The sequence below is a fragment of the Lottia gigantea genome (genome assembly GCF_000327385.1).
Source record: "Lottia gigantea unplaced genomic scaffold LOTGIsca_83, whole genome shotgun sequence".
NCBI lineage: Eukaryota > Metazoa > Mollusca > Gastropoda > Lottiidae > Lottia > Lottia gigantea.
Window position 1 is genome coordinate 224,082 of NW_008710756.1, and position 23,892 is coordinate 247,973.

The 23,892-nt window shown below is 30.9% G+C and overlaps 2 protein-coding genes across 2 annotated transcripts; both read right to left on the reverse strand.

The window, feature by feature from the left end:
* Positions 1-229: 229 nt before the first annotated feature.
* Positions 230-12,583, reverse strand: LOTGIDRAFT_169202 (hypothetical protein; the record flags this gene model as incomplete). Its single annotated transcript, XM_009067517.1, has 6 exons — positions 230-1,092; positions 2,183-2,992; positions 7,936-8,107; positions 8,478-8,647; positions 9,469-9,732; positions 12,403-12,583. The coding sequence occupies 6 exons, from the start codon at positions 12,581-12,583 to the stop codon at positions 230-232; spliced, it is 2,460 nt and encodes an 819-aa protein (XP_009065765.1).
* Positions 12,584-15,463: 2,880 nt separating this feature from the next.
* Positions 15,464-18,974, reverse strand: LOTGIDRAFT_236543 (hypothetical protein; the record flags this gene model as incomplete). The annotated part of the gene is made up of 10 exons (XM_009067518.1): positions 15,464-15,514; positions 15,635-15,715; positions 15,900-15,953; positions 16,100-16,198; positions 16,626-16,703; positions 16,894-16,969; positions 17,095-17,267; positions 17,566-17,743; positions 18,191-18,401; positions 18,914-18,974. The coding sequence occupies 10 exons, from the start codon at positions 18,972-18,974 to the stop codon at positions 15,464-15,466; spliced, it is 1,062 nt and encodes a 353-aa protein (XP_009065766.1).
* Between the last annotated feature and the right edge of the window lie 4,918 nt (positions 18,975-23,892).

Genomic DNA, 23,892 nt, shown 5'->3' on the forward strand with positions numbered 1-23,892 from the left:
TATATATTGCTTTTTACATTGAGGTGAAGATGGAGAAAGAATTTCTGAAACCCAAAACAATAACCAACAACAAAATGCTAAAATAATTGACTTAACCAATCAGGAAAAACCAAATGCACTTAAAATCAAAGCAAGAACTTTACTATTCTTCTTGTCACACAATTCTAAGCTATATTCTATACTGAATATTAAAGCACCAAAAATATAAATAAATAAACACAAATACCACTCAATGTCTTAATAACCCACGAGGATGATATCGAATATGGATCCGTCTCTTTTTAATAAAACGAAACATAAAAAATAGAATAACAAAGCAACACACTGAGAAAAACACAAAAGATGTTCGTAGACCAGATGGTTCAGCATTAGAGGGATGTTCTAAACTGGTTCCGACAAAATTTCCTTGAATACTTTCAACGCTGTTTATTTCATTATTATTACTATTGTGTACTATATCATGATTATCTATTTTGATATCATTATCATTATTGTCTAAAGGTTTTATATCTAAGTCGATATTGGGTGGAATATTCTTTATTTTATTATCTTCCTCATAATAAGTATAATCCCCATCCTCATTGGCTTTCTGATTTTTCTCATTCAGATCACCTTCAAAATAATTTTTATGTTTTCCAACATCTTTTCCAAAGTGCACCACCTTATGTTTACTGTTATCATTGGGATTAGCATCAGGGTAAATATCTTCATCTTTTATCTCTTCATTATCTTCATTATAATCTGGATCTTCATTTTCATTAACATCATTGTATTCATCATCCTCATCTTCTTCATCTTCATCTTCTTCCACGATATCGTTAACATTAGGATCATCAACACCTTGGTCTGGATTGAGATTAATTTCTGAACCTAACTCATCTTTATTGACTGGTATTAATCCCTCTTGCTTTACTTTCCTTGATTCTCCACCAGCTGGATTTTCATCTCTAATAGGTGACAGTAATGATCTGGAGGTTTCTTGTAGTATATGATGTGATCCATGGAAGTCCATCGGTCCAGGATCAATCAAAAAGCGCAAGTACATAACTAATGCTCCAGCTGCTACAGCTGTAGTATGAGCTAAACAGCCATCTGAAATGATAGATAATCAGAACACTTTTTCATGGTATTTAAACTTAAAGGGACAGATGCACCATTAAGGGGAGTTGATTTAGTCTTAAATATATGTAAAAAAAATCTTCAGAAGTACAAGAAATGTTAGAAAATCGCATACTTCCTTAAAATATACTTCAAACTGGGAATTCTATTCACTATTTCTATATATATATATATATGTCTTTTCTATATATCACAGGGGATATCTAAAAATGACGAGTCGTCATTTCAACATTCAAACACGGATAATTCTAGGCGCACATGCATCTAAAGGCTGAAATTTCGACAGTGAGCTTTTAACATTCTTACTAATTGGTTTTTAGCTAGAAAATTCCTGTTTCTGAGACTAAAGTATCATTGGTCGAATAAAATGGCCCTCATGTCCCTTTTAAGATATTTTTATACATTGGAAATCTCAAAGGGGGTCATCCCAAGTCAAAGGGCTGGAACAATTTTACTGCATTATGTTTGATATATTACTGGACTTGACCCTTTACAAGTCAGGAATAACATATATTTGCAATTGAAAAATATTAAGTCGTGCCCTCAATTACATTGACTATTTATATGTATTTAAGAATTAAATGTTGGTCTCAATAGCATTATATTGTTGTGTAAACGCAATTGATCGATATGTTTGTGGCATGATCAATTGCGTTTACACACCAATAATGCTACTGAGACTAATGTTTAATTCTTAAATACATGTCACTAGTCAATGTAATTAAGCGCACAACATAATCGGTAATTTGTATTTGCCATAAATCTTGGATTGCATTCTTGTTCTTTGACTACGTCAAAGTGTCACATGACAAATTACAGCTTATCGAAAACATGAATGTCAATTTGTGTAACTGGTTCATTAAGGAAGAATCATTATTCCTTTTCTTAAACCCCACCTTACATTTCAATAAGAATTTTCATTTAGTCCTGTTGCCCCAATTAAAAATGTTACATTTCATCAGCACATATCTTTACCTCAGCTTCATGAAGACTTGTATATTAGATTAAATTAATTTAAATTGCGAAAGTAAATTGCAAGACTAAAAAATTATCATATACATACCTTTCATTTCTTTATCAACTAGTAATTTTCTACCAATTCTCACTTGATTCAGGATTGGCTGGTTCATTCTCCGCATTTGGTTAAAGTTTTGATTTGGTAAAAATGGATTATGTCTATTGATTGATTTAGTTATTTGATTGTACACTGGTTGATTTCTATTTTGGTGGTTGTTTTGATTTTGAAAATGTTGATTTAAATTTTGATCATTTCCATTATGTTGATTTAATTGGTTTTGAACAAGTTGATTTCCACCAGGTTGATTTTGATCATGCTGATTGCCATTGAGTGGCTTCAAGTGACTTTGTACACCTTGATTTAGTTGATTTTGAAAAGGTTGATTTACAACAGGTTGATTTACCTGCCTCCCATCAGCTTGATTGGCACCATATCCAGGTTTTAAGGCTTGATATAAGTGAGAATTTAGGATATTATTTTTGAGATTATTAACATTGTTTATATGAGGTATTGTATTTCTATTGTTTATTATGCCTTGGTAAACATTGGGTTGTTTTGTCGGGAAGTTTGTGAAAGACTGTTGAAGGTTATTAACAAACATAGACTGTTTCTGTTGTAGGTTATTTACATTAGGATTGCCGTGTAGATTCTGTTGATTATCAAATTTTAAATCTGGAATTTGTGGTGATTTTTCAGCCATAGCCTTGAGATTTTCCATAAATTTCTCTTTTGGAGCTTTCTGATCTTTATCTTTCATTATTGCAAAACATCCAGATTCAAACTGCCAAGATAATATCTGGTCTAGATATTCTTTTTTCAAAAACTCGTAAAAACCTAAACTTGGGCAAACAAATTCTGAAAAGATAAAAGCATAACATTAATCATATATCTTTTAGCTCCATGCAAGGTGGTATTAACTTTTTCATGACTGATTGTTTTGCCACTATGAAAGCAGTCATATATGACGAAATTGATATGTCAACTAGATTTTCGGTTTATTTTTTCTGCAGTTTACTACTAAACTTTTGCTTTATATCATGAACATTTATTCAAATTTTGCTCAATTATATAAATTGTTGTATTCTATGCTAACCAATTATGGATTGTAAACCATGAATAGTCTGGTGTAATAGCACTGAAATGATGACAATTTTCTCTTCATGGGGGAAAAATAGCAAAGGAGCAATCCAAATTTTTAGTAGGTAGGATTATTTTGCTTAAATTTGTTCCTTTAACATAACAGTTAAATATTATTTCAAAAGTTTATGTAAAGGTATGTTTTACAACGTTACAGATAATGAAAATTTTGCATACTGCCCCTTTAAGGCAAAGTAGAATATGCCGACATATTATATATATAAAAAGACAAGATTCAGTTGAATACTCTTAATGTAAATAAAAAATTTAATTTGTGTCAATATTGAAATATTGCAGGTGACAAAATCAATAAAAATCAAAATGAAAAGATAGATTGCAAGGCAAGGTAATATATGCCCTCTGGCAACTTTGATTTTAAATAAATATATTTGGTAGAAGGATTGAACCTTTCATTGTTTACGAGCTAAAAATTGAATGCGTTTTCAAAATGAGGTCAATAACTCATATACATGTAATATTTTTTATTCTTAATTCGGTTCATCAATGGCCGATAATAAACAATATCATCATCTGTCGAGATTTGTGCCTTCTAGAGTGATTACATGCTTTAAATTGAAAGCATTTTGAAAAACAAGGACAAAAAACAAACACTCACACCAAGTTTCATCCATATCTGTCAAGAATTTTCCCTTCTAAAGTGTTTACAAGCATAAAGTTGAACGCATTTTCAAAGCAAGGGCAATAACTCATACTAAACATTTTCCAATTTTTCTGATTTTCAATAGGGTTCATCCTTGGGTAATTACAAACACTCATATCAAGTTTGTCAAAATCCGTCAAGAATTGTGTCTTTCAATTGTGGAATGACAGACCTTGTTGACAGCAATATATGACCTTCATTTCATGTAGGTGTATAATAAGACAGCTGAGTTTGAATCAAATTATATATTATGATATTAAAATTAGATATATTTATCATTCAATAGATAGTAATAAATTATTATGTTGAACACATTGCAGATATATCTTATAGATTTATAATCAGTTATTTCTACCATTTATTACAGTGATTCTTAACATCAGTGATCCTTGAAAGATTTCTTCTAAATTGTTTCCACCCCAAAATAAGTCATTCATTTTGAACACATTTCACTCGAAAAATGTATTCAATAATTAACCATGAATGGATATAAATTCAATATAAAGTCCCTTAGGCCGCATGTTTATTCACGGTTTTCTATATGTCCTGGTTGAGTGTCAATTTCAGTCGTAGATCACCTTGTATACCATTTTCTCCCCGGTATGGCAATAATTCCTAATTATCCCTTTTCATCATACTTTTCTGCTCTAGTTTAGATTAATGAAGAATAACTGCATATTGTGTGCAATGAGAAAAATAATGTGAAGACAGTGTCATTAGCCTACACTAAACACCTTAATTTTATCCAAGGGCCAAACCAGATAGATATGTTTAAAACTTTGCCATGATTGAGCCCCTGGGTTAGGAAGCAAACATTCAGAACAACAGCTTAAAGAGGGTTAACAGCATGGCTGAACAGATGTGACACAGGGATGTGGTACTTCCCTATTAAATGGAGAGATTATCAAATGAATAGCTTCAATATAAATCAATAACATCAATTTTCCTACATTTATATTAAAGAGATAATATAGTCTAATAAACACTTAAACAGCTTATTGAATTTATAATATGTTACCCACTTTCAAAATTAGAAATCTTATACCAGGTTTGTCTAATTTATTAACAACTCCATTCATCTGCTAAAAGAGGTGACAGTAATCAAAGCAGATTGTTTATTTGAATAATTTATATTTCTGCCTTTCAAATGCACCGTTTATCAACTTGTATTCATTTATGACTTATTACACTCTGAAATGACTTCTCAAGATAAGTATCCTTGTCCTCTGAAATGACTTAAATCACTATTGTCTTACTGTGAAATGACTTAAATCACTACTGTCTTACTGTGAAATGACTTAAATCACTACTGTCTTACCGTGAAATGACTTAAATCACTACTGTCTTACTGTGAAATGACTTAAATCACTACTGTCTTACTGTGAAATGACTTAAATCACTATTGTGATTGAGATCACTTTTATTACACTCAGAAATGACGTCTAAGAATAACTATTATTGCACTCAGAAAAGACAGAGATAACTGATAATGACTTCTAAAGATAACTAGTATTGCACTCTGAAATGACTCAGATAACTAATATTGCACTCTGAAATGACTTAGATAACTAATATTGCACTCTGAAATGATTAAAATAACTTTTATTATACTCAGAAATGACATCTCAGAGATAACTACAATTGCAGTTTGAAATGACTTAGCTAACTAATCTTGCACTCTGAAATGACGTAGATAACTATCATTGCACTCTGAAATAACTTAGATTACTACTATTATTGTATTCTGAAATGACTTAAATCACTATTATCTGAATTGAAAATGACACATCCATGGGTTGCTTTAAACACAACTTCTGTTTTATATAAAACTATTAATATAGCAGGAAATAATATTATCAAGTAACTCTCATTAAATGGAAAGCAATTTAATTCAGATCATTGATCAACCCTAAAATTAAAGGTCTACTTGACATTTTAATTATTTTAAATAAATGTTATCAATATGAGCTGTTAATTCCCTATAGCCTTTCAAATTCAACTGCTTATTCTTGTGTACATTATTAGAATGACTTCTTATGAATGAAATCTAATACCATATTTGAGTTTAGGGCAGGACAAGATTTTAATTCTTTGTTCGATGCCTGTACGAAAGGTTAGAAAACCTCTTTATAATCCATTTAAAATAGAAATCATTTGCTTATAAAACAAAGATATATCAGCCCAATTTTGCCCTTATTAATCTCAAACATTCAACCTATCCATGCATCTAAAAATCAACTATTATAACCCTTTGTTATTTATTCATCAAGTTGAAGAACAAACTACTAACAAAAACACGAAGGAATATCAAAACTGGCATATGCATTCAAATAATAATGTCAACTGTAACTCTTAGTCTTATCTTCAAAACAAAGGCAATGTCTATAATGTCATGGAAGTCTAACACCCTGACACATTATGTTACACTGTAGGAAAATCAGATATTGAATATCATAAATGACAGCTGACTATAACAAGGATGTTAAGCCTTTTTTTCACAATTAGTTTTTTTGTTGATCAATCTATCAGAAATAACTGAAGTGACAAAATAAAAATTATCAATTTGTAATCAAAATAAAAATCAAGTTATATACAGGTTGACAAAGCACTAAAAACTTCTATCTTCACAATGTCAAGCTATAATGAACTAATAATGAATAGTGTTTTATAAATCAACTTTATTGGACTCATTTCTTGTATCAAAGTGTTTGTAAATGCAGCAATTTCATTGGATTTTCCACTTCTGAATACAGCCCTTGACAGAAAGTCTGTTAACGATAAGCAATAATGTTTACAGTCTTTAGGTCAAGAGCTCTGATTAGCTGTATTCCCTAGCGTAAACACAATCAAATTGCTGCATTTTGTGATACAAGAAAAGAGTCAAGGTATTAGACACAGTTGATAATAGAATGACATTGTTAAGATCATGAAGAACAACTGTGATCATCTGGTTGGTAAAAGATTTCAATCACTCTATATTCAATACTATACATTATTTATTATATTTCAAATTAGCAAAATCATTAAAGATATTTAATAAATGAGTATACAGAGCAAACCAATTTTTCACATGATTTGTTTCGTTTTAGCCACACCTGTGTATATTGTTCTGAAGCTATTCAAAAGAAAAACACCAATTTATTAATTTTCAAAAGACTTCATTCATGGTTGATAATAAACAATTTCAAAAATCTGTCAAGAATTGTGCCTTGTAGAATGTTTTCAAGAACAATTATTTTGTTTTTGAGTTATTTGATTTACAATAGGGTTCATCTGTGTGTGGTAATTTCATCAAAATCCATTGAGAATTGTGCCTTCTACAGTGTTTATGAGTAATAGTGGAGGTAATAAAGGACTGACCACCAGACATGAGTACCCTAAGAATTTAGTATACCCATGCCAATCAATAACAAAGATTCATCAAAGTCTGTAGATTGAGAATTTGCTAATTTTGAACAGATAATAAATCATCTGTGAGTAGTTCATTTCTACAGTTCACAATGTTAATATATACTGTTCAGAGATGCAAGGTACACTGTTTATATTTTTCAAACTAAACATGTGCCAAATAGAACTTCTAGTTCTGTTGCACATGTGCATAATACATCAAACACATGACAAATGATTTTTACAGAGTTACACAACTAGCAAAAGGTATCAAATTAATCAAAGATGTTATAATTTTCATATCAAGTCGGCGTAGTTTTCATTTTTCAAGACTTATAAAGGTACAATACTACAAATAGTCACAGTTGGCATCTGTTTTAGTTATAGTATCATCTTATGTATATTGAACATTGACAAATCATGTAGAAATTTCATTTCTTAATATTGTCAAGTGAGGATTATTGTTTCATATTGGGTTCAGATGGACTATGAAAGTTTTATGATATTGAAATTTCAGGACAGTTGACCATTTAGTTGTACAGAATAACTGTAATGAATATTGAGAGCAAATTCTAACTATAGTATGGAAAATAAAAGAAAGGACTATACTTACGCTGCTCTAAAAATAAATCTTGATAATCTCCAGTTATAGTCCCCTGCATGTAAATATGTACCACAGCAGCCATTTCATAAAAATTGTTGGTACAAAATTCAGTCTGCATTTTACTAACACTGGTTTCTTTAGCAGATCCCAACAAACTACCCAATTCTTGAAGACAACCAGCCTAAAACAATCAGTTAAATTTAGGAATTTTTGGAATTCTTTGTCTGTTTTGACAAGTCATTTTAGATTGGCAATATCTTCATTCACATTGTTGATGCATCCCAAATCTGACAGCTGTGGCCTCTATCACATTCAGAGATTTCATTAATATACATCTAAACTGATCTTTATTGGATTCATATTAGAATTTAGGTCTAAAAATAATAATTTATCATCCTTTCAACCATTAAAAGAGACAGCAAAAATATTTCCACACAGCTAATTTTCTCGTGACAAATTGTCATAAATGGGCTTCAAAAGGTAAGAGAGATATTTCACAGCGGAAATTGTCAAACTTTCTGACATAAGTGACACAAAACGGACCAACTGACCTTTTCAGCTAACATTGTCCACAATAATTGATGTGTTATACCATACTCTGTTAAGCCTTTAGCTGTCATAACATCTAGACAGTTCTTAGTTATGGTACATTTTTTAATATTTTTATCATTACCAGCTATATTACTCATACAGGTATCACTTACACTTTCATCAAATTTCACTGCAAAAAAAGAACTTAATATTTTTAACTGATATAGCTGTTCAAATAATTACTTTACCATCTCATCACTTTTCAGAATAAACTCTTTAAATAAAATAAAACATATACCCTATATTCAAATTACCCTACTATAAATTATAAGGTATGACATAACATTATGTGACCTCACAATCATGATAATGACCACTCTGTATTATATCACATAATTAGCAGCAAGGTCAATCTAATTTTGTTTCTTTATTATATTTTTTTGTCAGTCTCATTTGTAATCTAACAAGATTTATACCAAGGTAAAGTACTGGTGACGTTTCAAGCAGACAATCACTTGCCATTCTACTGCCAATCAGAATCACTTTTACAAGCGAGTATCTGCATTCTCATAATCTCATTGGTCATATCACTCTAGTTTGGGTTTCGTTATCCCCCAATCCATAGTTGATATTTGACACAGTTTTTGCATGACATGCTTTGATTTGTTGAAATGCGGCCTTGTGGTATAAATCTTTTAGATAACATAGAAGATAATAATGAAATAAATTTGGATTGCAGTATGACTGATATCCATTTCCAAAAAATTTGACAAGCTGAAAGTGAAAATAATCTGAACTGCAACATCCCTTGAAAAAGCTTATCTGTAAAACTGTAGAAAAAATAGACATCACATTTATTCTGAAATAAGGCAATTGATAATTGAACAGGATTTCTTTCAACTGGTAAAGCAACGTCTCTTTTCTTAGGCCTATTTTATAAATTTTACATTTTGATGACTTCAAATTTATAAGGTCCGTTGATGTATACATATTAAGAAAGACAGATCTTACCTGATTTACTGAGTTTGTATATTTTTGGTGTCCATCGTAATTCAGCATCCAATTTTCTGTGTTTATGTGCAATATCCCAGGGATGTTCTATTAGGTATTTTAAATTGTTATAATATTCTTCATCATCCTGTTTGACAAATTCTAAAGCTTCAGCACTAACAGCTGAACTAGTATTTGCCAAGGACTGAAGTTGTGATAGTATGTTAGGAGTAAACCAAGCATGACTACCATTTTTATGCTCAGACAGTATCAAATGAATGTGACCTGAAATAGATTAATTCATTATTACAACAGATTATTATAAGGTGATTGCATCATTCCAATTTTCCTTGAAGAATATGATTAGCAGCTTTTGAGATCGTGATGTCAGATATATTTAAGTAATTCTATAATCACCATACATATACCCTAACACATCTGACAAAAAATCTGATAACTTTCTTTATATGCTTGACATACACAAGAGCCAAATCCCTTGCAATATTAGCAGCCAACTGTGACTAATTTGAGTTATTATTTGTAACACTTTATTTAAAGAGTCTCATGCACAAATAGCACATCCTATATTTTACAAACTACAAAATTAATGTAATGGTGTCCAAGTTGTTAAAAAAAATAAAAGCAAAATTATTTCTTTTCTTAGCAAGTCAATGTTACAAACTTAAAGTAGTGACTTTCAGGTATTTTGAACAATTGGAAATCATGCCAATAACAAGACAATTGTCCATGTCGAAGATTGTGGAGATACTATTTACAGACAAATTTCATGGCATATCAATGTAATGGTTTCATGGTATGGTAATGTTTTACCTCAGATGATAGTACTATAGATATATTTATTACAGTACTCAGCCCTAGGCTCTTTTTACTGTCATAAATTAATTCTTTTCTTATAAAAATCCATTATTAAATATATGCGAAGAAGAATTGAAACAAAAAGGTTGATAGAAACAATAACTTGGCAACTACAATTGGGTGATTATAAAAAGTACTAAACCATGGTACTGGTATTTGAATTTCAATATTGTTTATCTATATCCAAGATCAGGTTTTAATGTCCATACCACAGATATTAAAGGGAATTTAGTGAGATTTTAGCCGGTATAGGGTACATCAGAGAATATTATCAACCAAGGCTCATACCCAAGGATGCCCAAAAAAAGTCTGACATTGGTGCTTGTTGCACTAAATTTTCCCTTAGAATTTTAAATGTTAGTTTTAATATTAATAATGCATGAAATTTCAGTTTAAAAATGGTTTATTCAACTTATGGTCTTGTCCCTTTAAATTCTTCTAGTTCTAATCATTCTGATTATAATGCCGGTCTGAAAGTTAACAATAACAGTTATCTCTTCATGGAAATAGGTTACATAAATTAATGTGGTTTTCAAATTCAGTTTACAGTTCACAATAATTTGAAACTGTTTAAGTTGTTTTTAAGTCTCCTGAACTATGACAAATGCAGAAATTAATTGAAAACTTGTTGGTGTGCCAATTTTCCTTTGAGTAAAAATTCCACACCTTTTATTTTATCTTTTGACATTATTTCATGTCATTTTATCATTTAAATAAGCTTATATATACGCAGGTACTCTCTGGCCACATCAAGTTCTAAATCACATTTTGGCTATCATTTTTGTATGAATTGAAATATTAATCTCCATATATTGCTGAGAGTCTTAGATTGTCTATGGGTTGATGAAAATGCCAACCATTGAAAACAATTTTATCATTTGAAACTATGATTTTACAGAGGGAGATTTTCAGTCCAAAATGTGTCATTTTCAAATGAAATTTCTTGGAGAGAAGTGTGTTCATTTCAAGAGCAAAATTTTCAAAACTTATATATTCATGGACCCAAAGGCATTCTAAGACAATTGGTATTCACTTGAATATTTTGAATAAGCTTAGTTGTGACATTAGAGAAAAAATTCAATTTAGAACTTAATGTGGCCAGAGAGTAGTTTTTATTGAAATTTCTCGACAATCCTCCTTTAAAAGGAGTAATGTGTATCTATACATAAAATCTGAACTTTGATATCAGTATGAAATCGGGTATACCTGTACATGATATCGATGCTATATTTTTTTGTTGTTGTAAATTTGACACCTTTCACAATGGACACAAGACATTTTACACCGAAAGATAACTTTTCAGCATATTTCACATTTAAAAAGCTAAAGGGTCAATGGCTACTTAATATGTATTCACAGTAAATGTCTGTATCGTCAAGTTACTACCTTGACTGATAATGGTTATTTGAAATTTAATCTCTTTTATAATAATTTCTATGGGATGCATATGATAAGCTTACAAAATCCAATTCAAAAGCTTTTAAATAAGCCTACAGATAACAAATGAAAATATACCCAGTAGTTCATCTCAAGTAAAAAGGCTTAAGAGCAAGATAATGCGTAGTTTGCCAGTTAGCTAGAGTGACAGCAGAAATTTTATGACCATAAATTTGTCAAATTTATAAGCTTGTCCCATCTCATCATCTACTAAAATAGGATGATAAAAAAGGAGTTATTTTGATTTATTCATAATCATATGCTGTAAAGTAAACAATTTAGCTAAAGTTCTTGAAAGGTTACCTCTCGGCCTCCGCCAATGTTTTTAATATAGGCTATAGCTGCAACTTTCATCAGAAAATGTTTTGTTTCAGATCAGATTAAATATTTCTTGTGTTTTTTAAAACCAGATCAGCTAATCTTATTGACATGCCATTTACTAAGATAATGAGTTTATATTAGGCCTATACTATAGCCCACTTGGTAATTTGTCCTCAAGGACGTCTGTCTTGATGTGACAATGTTTTGTCGTGATTGTTTGCTGTTGCTGTTGTATTAGGCTACCTAGTGAGGTATACATACAATGACTATTTCCTGCGATAAAGATAATAAACAGACACTTCCACTGCCAGACCAACTTACCCTCCGCAGCACGAAGACCAAAAAGTCCATCCAAATTTAGATCACGATAATTTCCTTTGTAAAATTTCAGCAGTTTTTCTAAGGCTGATATTACTCTCTTCAGAGATGTGTAATTGTCTTCACAATAAATATAGGGCAGTGTAAACAATATTAGAAATAGTATAAGTTTGGTCGCCGCCATCTTCTGGAGGCGACCGATACACAGCTGATTTGCTACTAGATGTCGCTAGTAGTCTAATCCAAAGAAAAATCGTCTGCTATTCTCCTCTGACGTTTACTCGGGCTACTGCACGGATCGGTCTGTGCCTTCAGGGTGGTATAAAGGTCTACTTGCGCATTGGAAAATGATATCACTCAGCAGATATGATTATATAGTAGGCCTATTCTTTGTTATGTCAGACTACAACAATCATACTCATAGAATCGACCAGTCCAGTGCAGTTAGTTAGGCCTGTTAACCAGCCCAATGTGGCAAGGGGTGGCCGTATTTGCATGGTTGGGGGCTATAAGCGGAGGGAGACTGATTTCAGCTTCAATGGAGAATTTGTTCGAATTTTCCAAAAGGAAGGGGCGAGGGGGCTGTTTGAGTTGTCCCTTCTGAGTAGGGCAGTCCAGTAGTAATAGTAAGATGGAGAACAATGGCTAGGGATGAAGACACTGAAAGTATCTGATAGTGATATTAAGGTCATTACACCATGTTGCTATTAAGATGTAACATAGGCCTAGAACAAGAGAAGTTATCATTAATTATGAAGTAGAGAAATTGCCACAATTATGTTATCATAGAGTTATAAGTTTTTATTATAGGCTAACTCATGGGTGTTAGATACTAGCTACAAATACTTGGGAAGGTTAAAAAATGATTTGAAAATATCTGATATAGGCCTATGTAATGTTGATATAAAGATGTCAACAGAAAGTTAAAAGATCTGAAAGTGTCTGATATAGCCTATAGGCCAATATACCATGTTGATATGTGAGTCACAAGAGTTGACGAGAGGGTAATGTTAATATAAAGATAACACAAAAGAATGTTCAATAACCGTGAAGTATCTGGGGCCTACATACTATTTGATGTCAAAACAGATGGTTAAATGACCTGATTATATCTTGTTTGGCCAATGTACCATATTGTTGATATAAGCGTCACAGGAGAAGTTATCATTATAATCATGATGTAAAAGTTGTCACAAGGGTGATTAAACAAGTTAATTTACCATTTACCAGCAGATAATTTTGAAAATACTAACTAAACTACATTTAACAGTGCTTAGAAATACAGGTATATATAGTTCTAACTTCTTGACCTAGGTCCGTGCTTTTTATGTGAATTTTATGAGCTGGACAATTACTGAAATATTATGTTATAAAAGGTTGTTATTATTTTCATTACAAATATCTGATACATCATTTATAAATAAAGATGTCAGAGCAGAAGGTTATTCTAAAAAATATATATTACCAGACATAGAGAAGAAGGTCAATATTTTTTCTATTATAATGAATAGTATCCGAGTCTATTGCCTTGAAGTGGCATTTTTAAAGACCTACATTTCATATTTGATATATGGAATAATGTCAACATATATGATCATGAATGGTCCAATATCTGAAAGAATGACATAACTAGAAACTATTGTTCTATTTAATGTAAGTACCTTCATACATCCAGATGCAACAAGATATAAGTAATTAGACATTTATATAAATAACAAATAATAAAACAATGACTCTTCTATGACAAATATTAACCAGAACAACCTCTGAAAAATGACCATTGTATGTAAATACTCAGAATTCATCTTTCTATATCTATCTGACAAAATGAAATCTGTTGAATGCATTGATCACATTTCAAATCAAATATAATAATATATCAATAACAAACAATAGAAAAAAATATTAGAAAAATAACAGTCATACAACATAACATGTTTAGTGTTCCAAGTTAAATGTTTATATTTATAGGGAGATGTCTTCAACAGAACTTGATGGGGCCAACAAGACAGTAAATAACAATTCTTAATTCATACACCAATTAAAGATGAAGTTCTGAATAATGATTGATCCCAATATTTGAACACAATAAACAACCTGAGTTTGATATGATACATAAAAAGAGTATTTAATATTAATCTTAGTGATCTATTCAATTGTGCTGGAAGCTAATATAAAACCTTGACAATCTACATCAAACCTATTACAATTTCTATAGGTTTAGAAATGTTGTTCAAATCGTTTAATTCAATTACAGACAATCACCTGACAAAACATCTACACCATATGAAAATGTGGCCAGTCAATTAAAATACAGCTTCACGTCATTTGGTCACATGAACTAACATAGTGTGCCAATTTGAGTTTAACATATTCTCCAAGCCTTTTTACATCCATATTTATTTCTTTAGATTAAGACTATACAGATAATTCATTATAAAAAATAATAATCGAATAGTTTGCTTGATTTTTCTACAAATAATGCAGAAAGCAAACATAATCGTGGTATAATATTAAATTTAAACTCAATATTCAGAGTGAAAATAAATTTCATACAAATAAAAAAACAAAACACAACAACTTGAATGCAAAGATTAGTCATAATACAGTTTACAATGTTTTCAATATGCTTTCTTCAATATACTAAACCATTTGCTTTCAATTAATAAACTATACCCTGGGTTTTCATTCATTATAAATGTCCTGTGATTTATTATTTTGTGAAAGGGACTTTTAAGCTTCCAAAGCTTTTAGAGTTATTTTACTATTCTACAAATGAAAACTAAGGCACATACTATAATTTATTTGTAATTGAAAAATTTTTACTATCTTTTTTATGTATAAAAGTGTAAAGTCATTTTAGGACATCTTCACTATTTTGAAAATTTTAATCTAATATCTCATTCTTAATTTCAAGTAAAATATCAAAAAATAAATATCAAATACATACTACACACAAATTACTACAAATAGGGAAACCTACATTATCATTTTAAATAATTATCTAGAGCTACTCATTATATTTTATAACAAAGTTCAATACTGAAATCAAGATACACCATTTCTAGCCATACTTCAGTTTCAAAGCATCAATTTCAATCTGAGCTTCTTTATCCTAAAATTTAAAAAAAATAATTAAGTCCTCTGACATAGATATAGTTCTTGCTTTAAGTTTGAGAATAATTCAAAGTCAGAGTTTGATATAAGCATTTGAAATTATTGTTTAAAAACTTACACTAGGATCCTTAATTGGGACAATTGAAGCCTTATTCAGCCATTCTTTAGCCTTTTCATAATTTCTAAGTTCTATATAACACTGAAATAGACATAGTAAATCATAATAATGATAAAGCAAATAAACTAACAATGTGAAAGAGAATTGTCAATGATGAATTGTTAAAAAGATTTGTGAATGATTAACATTTGATTTCAAATCATTGCACTGAGTGCTTAACTTTTGTCAATTTGCTTATCACTGATTATTAAAACAACTTTCCTACCTTGGCTATAAATAACATATTTTCTTTCCATTTTGTATCTTTTAATTTATCGGCCTGAAAAAAAATATTTTGAAAAATCATCAAAGTGTTGTCAATATGAACTTGATTGAACTATCATATATCAAATATTCTGAGCAGATGAATCATCCATGGGATGACTGATCAAGATATCTCATGTTGGATTATAATGGAAGGATTACCTCTAAGAAACTATTTAAAGCATCATTAATGGTAGCTGATGGAGGTGAAGCATACAATGTAGCTGCTACTTTTCTCTCTATCCATGACAACATATATACCTGTAACAAACTCAATATTTTATATTTTGAAGTTGGCATACAACTGATGATCATACATGTAATTTCATGACAAATTGGCTGAACCCTACATAGACTGATTACTGTCAATAAAAACTTCCAAAGGATAACAAAAAGGGAATGCCACAAAAAGAACAGTAAAACATGCTTTTCATGAGAATAATGTTCATTCAAATGACCAATTTGCCAAAAGATTTCAGTATAGTCTGAATTTGGTTGAATCAATATCTGGCCTCTGATTGTTTTTATTGATGGAGTTTGTCCACATTAGGGTCAGAAAAGTACCAGAAGAATCTGTTTTAAATTTCCAAACCATCAGAAGGTTAGAAAGTTTTCTTAAACATGGCATGGTATTACATAAGTGTAATATGGTTTATACAAAAATATGACAAAATACTTGAATACCTACACTATAACACCATCTACCTAACATATAATGATTTGATGGATCAGTGGGATTAAGATCTATAGCTCTTTGAATATGTTCCTGAAAGTGTAAATTTACATGTTACACCATGTGGGATATTCACCAGCTGCAGGAGCTCAATTGCTCAATATACTTAAGCTAACTTGTAACTATAATCTTCTACATATACATTAGTATTCATATAATAATTTACTTATCACACAATAGATGTACAAATAATTAGACAGTACTGAAAAGTAAAAACACCTACTTTTATTTGAAAACCATTTTTGATTTTTTCTTGAGTGGAAAGATAATCACTCAGACTTCCTAAAGTGATAGCATACCTGGAATAAAGAGAAAAGCGCAGTTTAGATTTGACTTGATACTACCTCAACTTCATTTAGTTTAATTTTGGTTTCGTTTGTAGATGTGACCAATTGAATTTGAAGTTTAAAGATTTAAATCCTACCATTTATGGGAATTGGGATTGGAATCATAAAGTGATAAAGATGTACTAGCATTCCCAGCAGCCTCATATAACAGTTCCTTTTTCCTTTCAGCATTTCCTTGGTCACCTTTAATTTGAGCTAACAAATAAGCTGCTTTAGCAAGTCTCCAATAAAAATCTTCTTTTTCACTTATCTACAATAATAATATGCATAGAAATAACAACAACTGTATGTAAAATGAAGTCCAAAATTGGAAATACCATATACCTGTACTCTGTCGGTAAAAGTAACAAGAAACAAAAATGTGATTCCATGTAACTTCTGCAATTATCACTGGTCTTAAGACTTGGCAGCTACAACTGGTGCAAATAATTACTATAAGTTTATCTGTTAATGTTTTATTAATATTGAACCTTGTATCAAAAGTATTATCAAGACCCACCCATTCAAAATGGAGTTTGATAAGCTGACAAATAATGTAACATACCAACCTTTGATTTATTGGCTGTAAGTAGTTCATAAGCAAGATTTTTATTATCACCGGTTCCTTCAAACAATGTCTCAGTTTGATTAAAGATGTCTTCTGCTGCTTTATCACTGTCTATGGTAGAGTTTTCAGTCAAGTGAACATATTCCCCAGTCAACTCTTTTAATGATTCCAAATCGCTTCTGAAAATACATTACAACAATCATCTTTTTTAATACCAGTACATAATCGGTTTTAAATATTGTCCTTCTCTTACCTGTGAAATGGACACCATCTCATTAAATAATAAATGATACAGTAAATACAGGGTATCCACTCCTAATCTGTAGGCCTAAATGTAGTCTTGTTCTATTTAAACAGAGATGAGATTCTTTTTTAAGTCTGGAGGATAACTTAGTCCAAAGCATTGGTATGATGCCTATTATCAGAGAAATCAAAAAGATAAGAACAATTTCTGATAGATCATATTTAAGGCGCCTATGATTTTGAACACCATATTATTCAATTGTATTATTGTGGTCTGGAAAAACTTTTGGCTATAAGAGTTATCTAACTTGACATGTTAAGAGATCCATCATTGCCATATCAAAGGAAATGATTTCGCGAAGAAAACATAATAAATGACAAACCCTCCATATGCATCTTGATAAATATCATCATCTTCATCTCCACTGCTGGCTGTCACAGAGTAGAAACCCTGTAAACGCCTCCTCTTTCTGATAGTAAACTGGTTTTGGAAAGACTGGACTTCCTCCCGAAGCTTCAAAATAATGGCTGTAAGACCTCTTATTTCTCGATGTAATGAATTAATACGATAAATAAGATAAGTCAAACTACTACCTACAATAAACGAGGCACTCAATCCCGAAATAAGAAATGGATTTTGACGAAAAAAAGACATTGTTTATTCCAATATTATGAAGACATCAATAATTGTGAGACTTGATAATAAATGAACAAAGAACAGATAACTCGAAATATATAAGGACAACAAAGTGTTAAGCGGCTAGTGTTAAAGTGATATAGTTGTCAAAATATATGCCTCACAAAGTGATAAAGCTTAATTTAACCACCTTGAGAAATTAGCACAATCTGACCCTATCAATATATCAATCATAAAATAGTAGACCTACTGTGAGCAGTTACGAGCGATGAAGTCATGATTGGTAATATCTCAACGTGCGAATGAATAAAGCCTCGGAAGTCACCACAGTCTAGCCTAGGCTATTATCCAACAGTACGTCTTTATGAATTGTATTTGCGATATTGATGTCACAATTTGGACGTTTAAAGTAAAAGCTTAAATAATTCCTTAGCATTTAAGTCTACAGGCTGTTTTGTCGATAGCTCACCTAAACGATGTCTTGGGTTTGGTGTTGTCAAGTAGGCCTTGGTCGGAATCTTAAGGGACATCCCGCTATTTAGTAGGTCGAAAATTTTTTTGCTCAAATTTGTGAAAACTAAAGGCTACACCAAAATTAAGAGAAATGTGTCCCTTAACGTATCCAAAAGTTTTACGAAGCAGTGCGCAAACTTTTCATTTTGAAAAAAGATATAAATTATAAGTTAAAGGGTTTCTAAGGGTACATGGTAGGCCTAGTTCTGCCGTAAAACCACTGAGATTTTTAAATGATTAACGTACAATTTGGTGAAATTGTATATAACTGTTTCTTAGTTTTTTATTAAGCCATAAACCACAATAGGCCTTAGAATTTAAATGATTTATTATAATCTGTTTCGTGAATTTGGAATAAAAAGGATATCCTAGTCTATACAGTTATGTGAAATTTCTAAATAGAAATATTTGTATTCAGCTGAAACAGAACCTCGAATTCCGCAATCCGTTTTACTTTCAGAAATAGGGATACGTTAAACATTCCAAATCCTGTCTTGAAACATAAGTTTTTTTTATCTTCCCTTCGAAGTTCTAATTTTGGGCAGTTTTTTTTAAATTGTATGTTGTATCCAAATATTCTACGGGGTTTTTTTTGGCAGCTTTTATTTTCTTTTTTTGGAAAGCTACCCTCAGTCTATAAATGAAGATAAAAATCATTTCATAAAATTTAACGGTCATTTAAAGTAAACTGATTATTGGAATACTTTGTATCTCAGGCCTCAGGCGACAAATTGATATACAACTAAGCGCATTCATTTGCTTGAAAATTCAGTGAAGTCAGCCCCGTCGTTAGGGTGGGGTCCGTGGCCTGGGCTCCAGCAAGTGAAAATTAAGCCCCAGCAAAATCGTCTTCAGTTCAGCAAAGATATTACAGCGTTTTTGTACAAAATCAAAAAGACATATTTTGATAAGTTTTTCAGAACCTCAAAATTGTCGGAAATGACAATTCTTCAAATGTTGTGAGTACATAATCTGAGCCCCAGCACTAATTCATTCTTGGCGACGGGGGTGAGTGAAGTAATGGAATAAGGGGATGGCACCATCCTGGAAGTAGCTAAAGAACCCAACCGAGTCTAAAGGGGCTGGAGTCTATAGGATTCTAAATCGGGATTCACGGGTCTTGAAATATACCCCAAGGTCTTTTCCTCGTGGAATTAAAAGATAAACAGGAATAATTAGATTGATTAAATTACGACGTTCAATTGTAACTGACTTAAAAGGATAAGAAGGATTTATAAAGTTTAAGCCTATCACAGATACCGAACTTTGACGGAATGGGCCGAATAGTCTAGAATGCATGACGTCAGTTTACCGATATTGAGTGAAAGAGGTTATTGTGTATAATAGCGAATTCACATTGGAATATTTTACGGAAGCAATTACATTTCTCTGAATTTTCGGAATATATTGTGTAACTTTATAAACTTGGAAGTATTATTAGAAAACTTTTAACATGACTACGAAGGAAAAGAGAAGGTAAGCAGTTATACTTTTATTACATCATAGTGGTTACGTCCGGCAACCATAACGCGACTGTCAAAAGAGTCAAAAACGCATGTGCAATGGTTCAGTGACCCCTTAAAAATAATAATATGGTATAAAATAGCATTATATTACTTTTTAATTTCATTGATTTAATGGATGGTTTGTTTTGTATAATGATAAAATAAAGCTTGGTCGGTAGTAGAATGAAATAGGATAACTCGTGTATTGATATTGAGAAGGCTGTATTATTGTAGACTTTGCCCCTATAATATATTGACTGTACTATTACTGTTGATACTTAATACTCATTATACTATAGTATTTATAGTTTGATATTTATAGGCTTTCTAAAATTAATTAACATATTGGACAGTATACAAATTTTCAATTTGACCACTGTAGCATTAGAATTGAAATTTTTCTGTTGTGTTATAAAAAGATTCTAAGTATTTTTTTTTCAAATATATCAATTGTGTTAAATGGTGATGAGAATTCACTGGCCAAGATCACAAGAAAAGATTAATGATAAAAGATCTTTGGTTCTTCAGAAATATGAATTTATTTTACACTTGCTATAAACACCATTCTCCAAGAAATTACACATAAAAAGAACCTATGATTCAAATAAAAATAAATCCTCCATAAGTCAAATTGCAAATGAAAATTTTTCATTGGTGGTGATTTTTATTATTCCTTGAACAAGAATTAGAATACTACCGGTATTTTGAATAGGATAAACATCTAGGCAATAATGTGATAATGGATTAAGTTTTCCTTTAGTTTAATTAATATTTTAAAAGTATTTATTTGAATATTAAGAAAAGGTATTATTATCTGGAATATTTTGATTATGTTTCGTAGTTGTCAAAATAAGCTTACCACCACTTATAAATCACTAATTAACTAACTTCTATCAATTTTTTTTAGCTTTCCACTTATTTACTTCGATCAAAATTATACGGTACTTACATTTATTGTTTTTATCACAATTATTTTTGAAAAGAATTTTTGAAAAATCACATTGCACCTGCAAACAAATAGACATTCTATTTCTATCCTATGGGGTATGGAATAAATAGCTTCTTTACCTGAAGATAAGAGTTTAGTCTCAGCTATCTGTATCACTTCTTAAAATTATAATTTAACATCAGGTTCGGCTGTAAAATCAACAAGAGGTTTTGATTCACTGTCTTTTTTGTTAGAATTTTGTTTACTCATTCTCAATTATTCTCATTATTATTATCAAATTTTCTCATTATTATTCTAAGGGCAGATATTACAGATGTCTTGATGCCAGAAGTAATATGCTACATAGCTATCTTGTTTTATCATTTATAAGCTCTTGACTTTATTTTTTAAATCTGAAAAGTGATATGGACAGCTGAAATTTCAAATACTTCCACATCCATTCCCCTGTAACTACCAAGAAACAAGAAAATGAGTCATAGATCTTCTTGTGTGGCCTGCCATTCTAAGATGCTCCCCTTACATAAACAGAAAAGTAAGAAAAGCTGTGCTTTTGAAAAGAAAGCTGTGCTTTTTAATGAAAATCTGTGCATTGGAAAAAATAACCTGCAATTTTTACATAACCGTTCAACTATTTGCATATCAGCATTGGGAACGGCAATGTGGCTCAATAAGTTAATCAATCACTGACACAGCTAACCTTGGGGCCTGTTTTTTTCCAATTTTACCCTGCCATCAGTGATACAATTCAAAAGTGCTAAAAGCACTATTCCAGACAGAATATGGAATTTCAGGCCCTGTACACTACTGGCTGGGCACATGAAAGATCTTTGGATAGCTGGTAAATAGTATTTTCTGTTTTCATAAATGTTTAATGAGTACAAGAACATAAATCACTGTAAAATAATTATGCTATATTGTCTTAAATAAAAAAAAAATGTTCTTGTGGCAGATGTAAGAAATTTATGACGTTTGCAATTTTTTTCCAAATGGTTGTTTCCCTTGGATCATGTGTTGGAATTTATTTGTTATTCCAAGATATTTTAATCAGATTATTTTAGCCGTCTTTTGTAGTGATGCTGTTAACATTTTTATAAAATAAAAAAGACATGACTATAAAAATATGCTCACAATTATCCCGAATAACATGAGTGAAAAAGTGTGAAATAATTTTTGTTAACAATGATCATATTTTTATTTTTCCTGACCCAGGACATTGTAACACCAACATGTTTTCATGAAAATTCAATCTGATGTTATAAATGGTTGGGGACAAAAACTATTACACTATTGAATTGAAAGGCGACAATCTGATCAAAACAAATCACTGCTCTTCATTTCTTTTCATTTATTTTTAAACGCCTGCATTATACTGTGGTGGTAAATTGTCGGCTTGTGAACACAATAGAGACTACAGTCATTATCTGATTTTAATGAAATGTGGTGTAAATATTGATGATGATCAGATCTTGGACAAGTTCAAATTTAGCTATCTTTCGATGGATAATGCATCAAAATTTGTTTGTGAACACAATAGAGACTACAGTTTTCATCTGATGTAGATAAAATTTGGTGTGACCATTTATAATGATGAGATCTAGGACTATTTCCAATTTGATTATCTTTGATGAAAGGTTTTTTGACTTATTGCCCTTGGCTTAGGAAAAATGCTTCAAAATTTGTTTGTGAACACAATAGAGACTACAGTTTTCATGTGATTTAAATTAAATTTGGTTTGGTCGTTTATAATGATAAGATCTTGGACAAGTTTGAATTTAATGATCTTTTCGATGAAAGGTTTTTGATATATTACTCTTGACTGAGGAAAAACGCGTCAAAATTTGTTTGTGAACACAATAGAGACTTCACTTTACATCCGATTTAAATGAAATTTGGTATGATCATTTACAATGATGAGATCTTAGTCAAGTTTGAATTTGATGATTTTTCGATCAATGGAATTTAAGTTATTACCCTCTACTTATTAAAAAGCATCAAAATTTGTTGGCTTATGAAAGCGATAGAGGTGACAGTTTATGTCAGAGTATAATAAATTTTGTAAGTTTGATTGAATTAACAATATCTTGCACAAATTAGATTTTTGGTATTTTTTGACAATACTGAAAATGTATCAGGAAAGTGAGCGTATCTTCCTAGGCAACCACTTGTTTGATTTTTGATCAGACAAGATACTTTTTCTGTTAGATTCGGTTGTAATAGAAAAATTGGGCAGGTGATGGAATGATGTAAATTTCAGATACAATACTCTTAATACTTTTATACAATGATATAGAGAAGATTGCTAAAACTGATTATAATATAACAGCTCTAGGAATTTAGCCACACATGAAGTATGCTCGTTGATTCTCTAATTAAAACATGGTCAGGTTCCCCACCCTTTGACCAATGGTACTTTAGTTTCAGAAACAGGAAGCTAAGCTATTCAGTAACAGTTACATTAATAAAGGGATAAAGTAAAGTTTA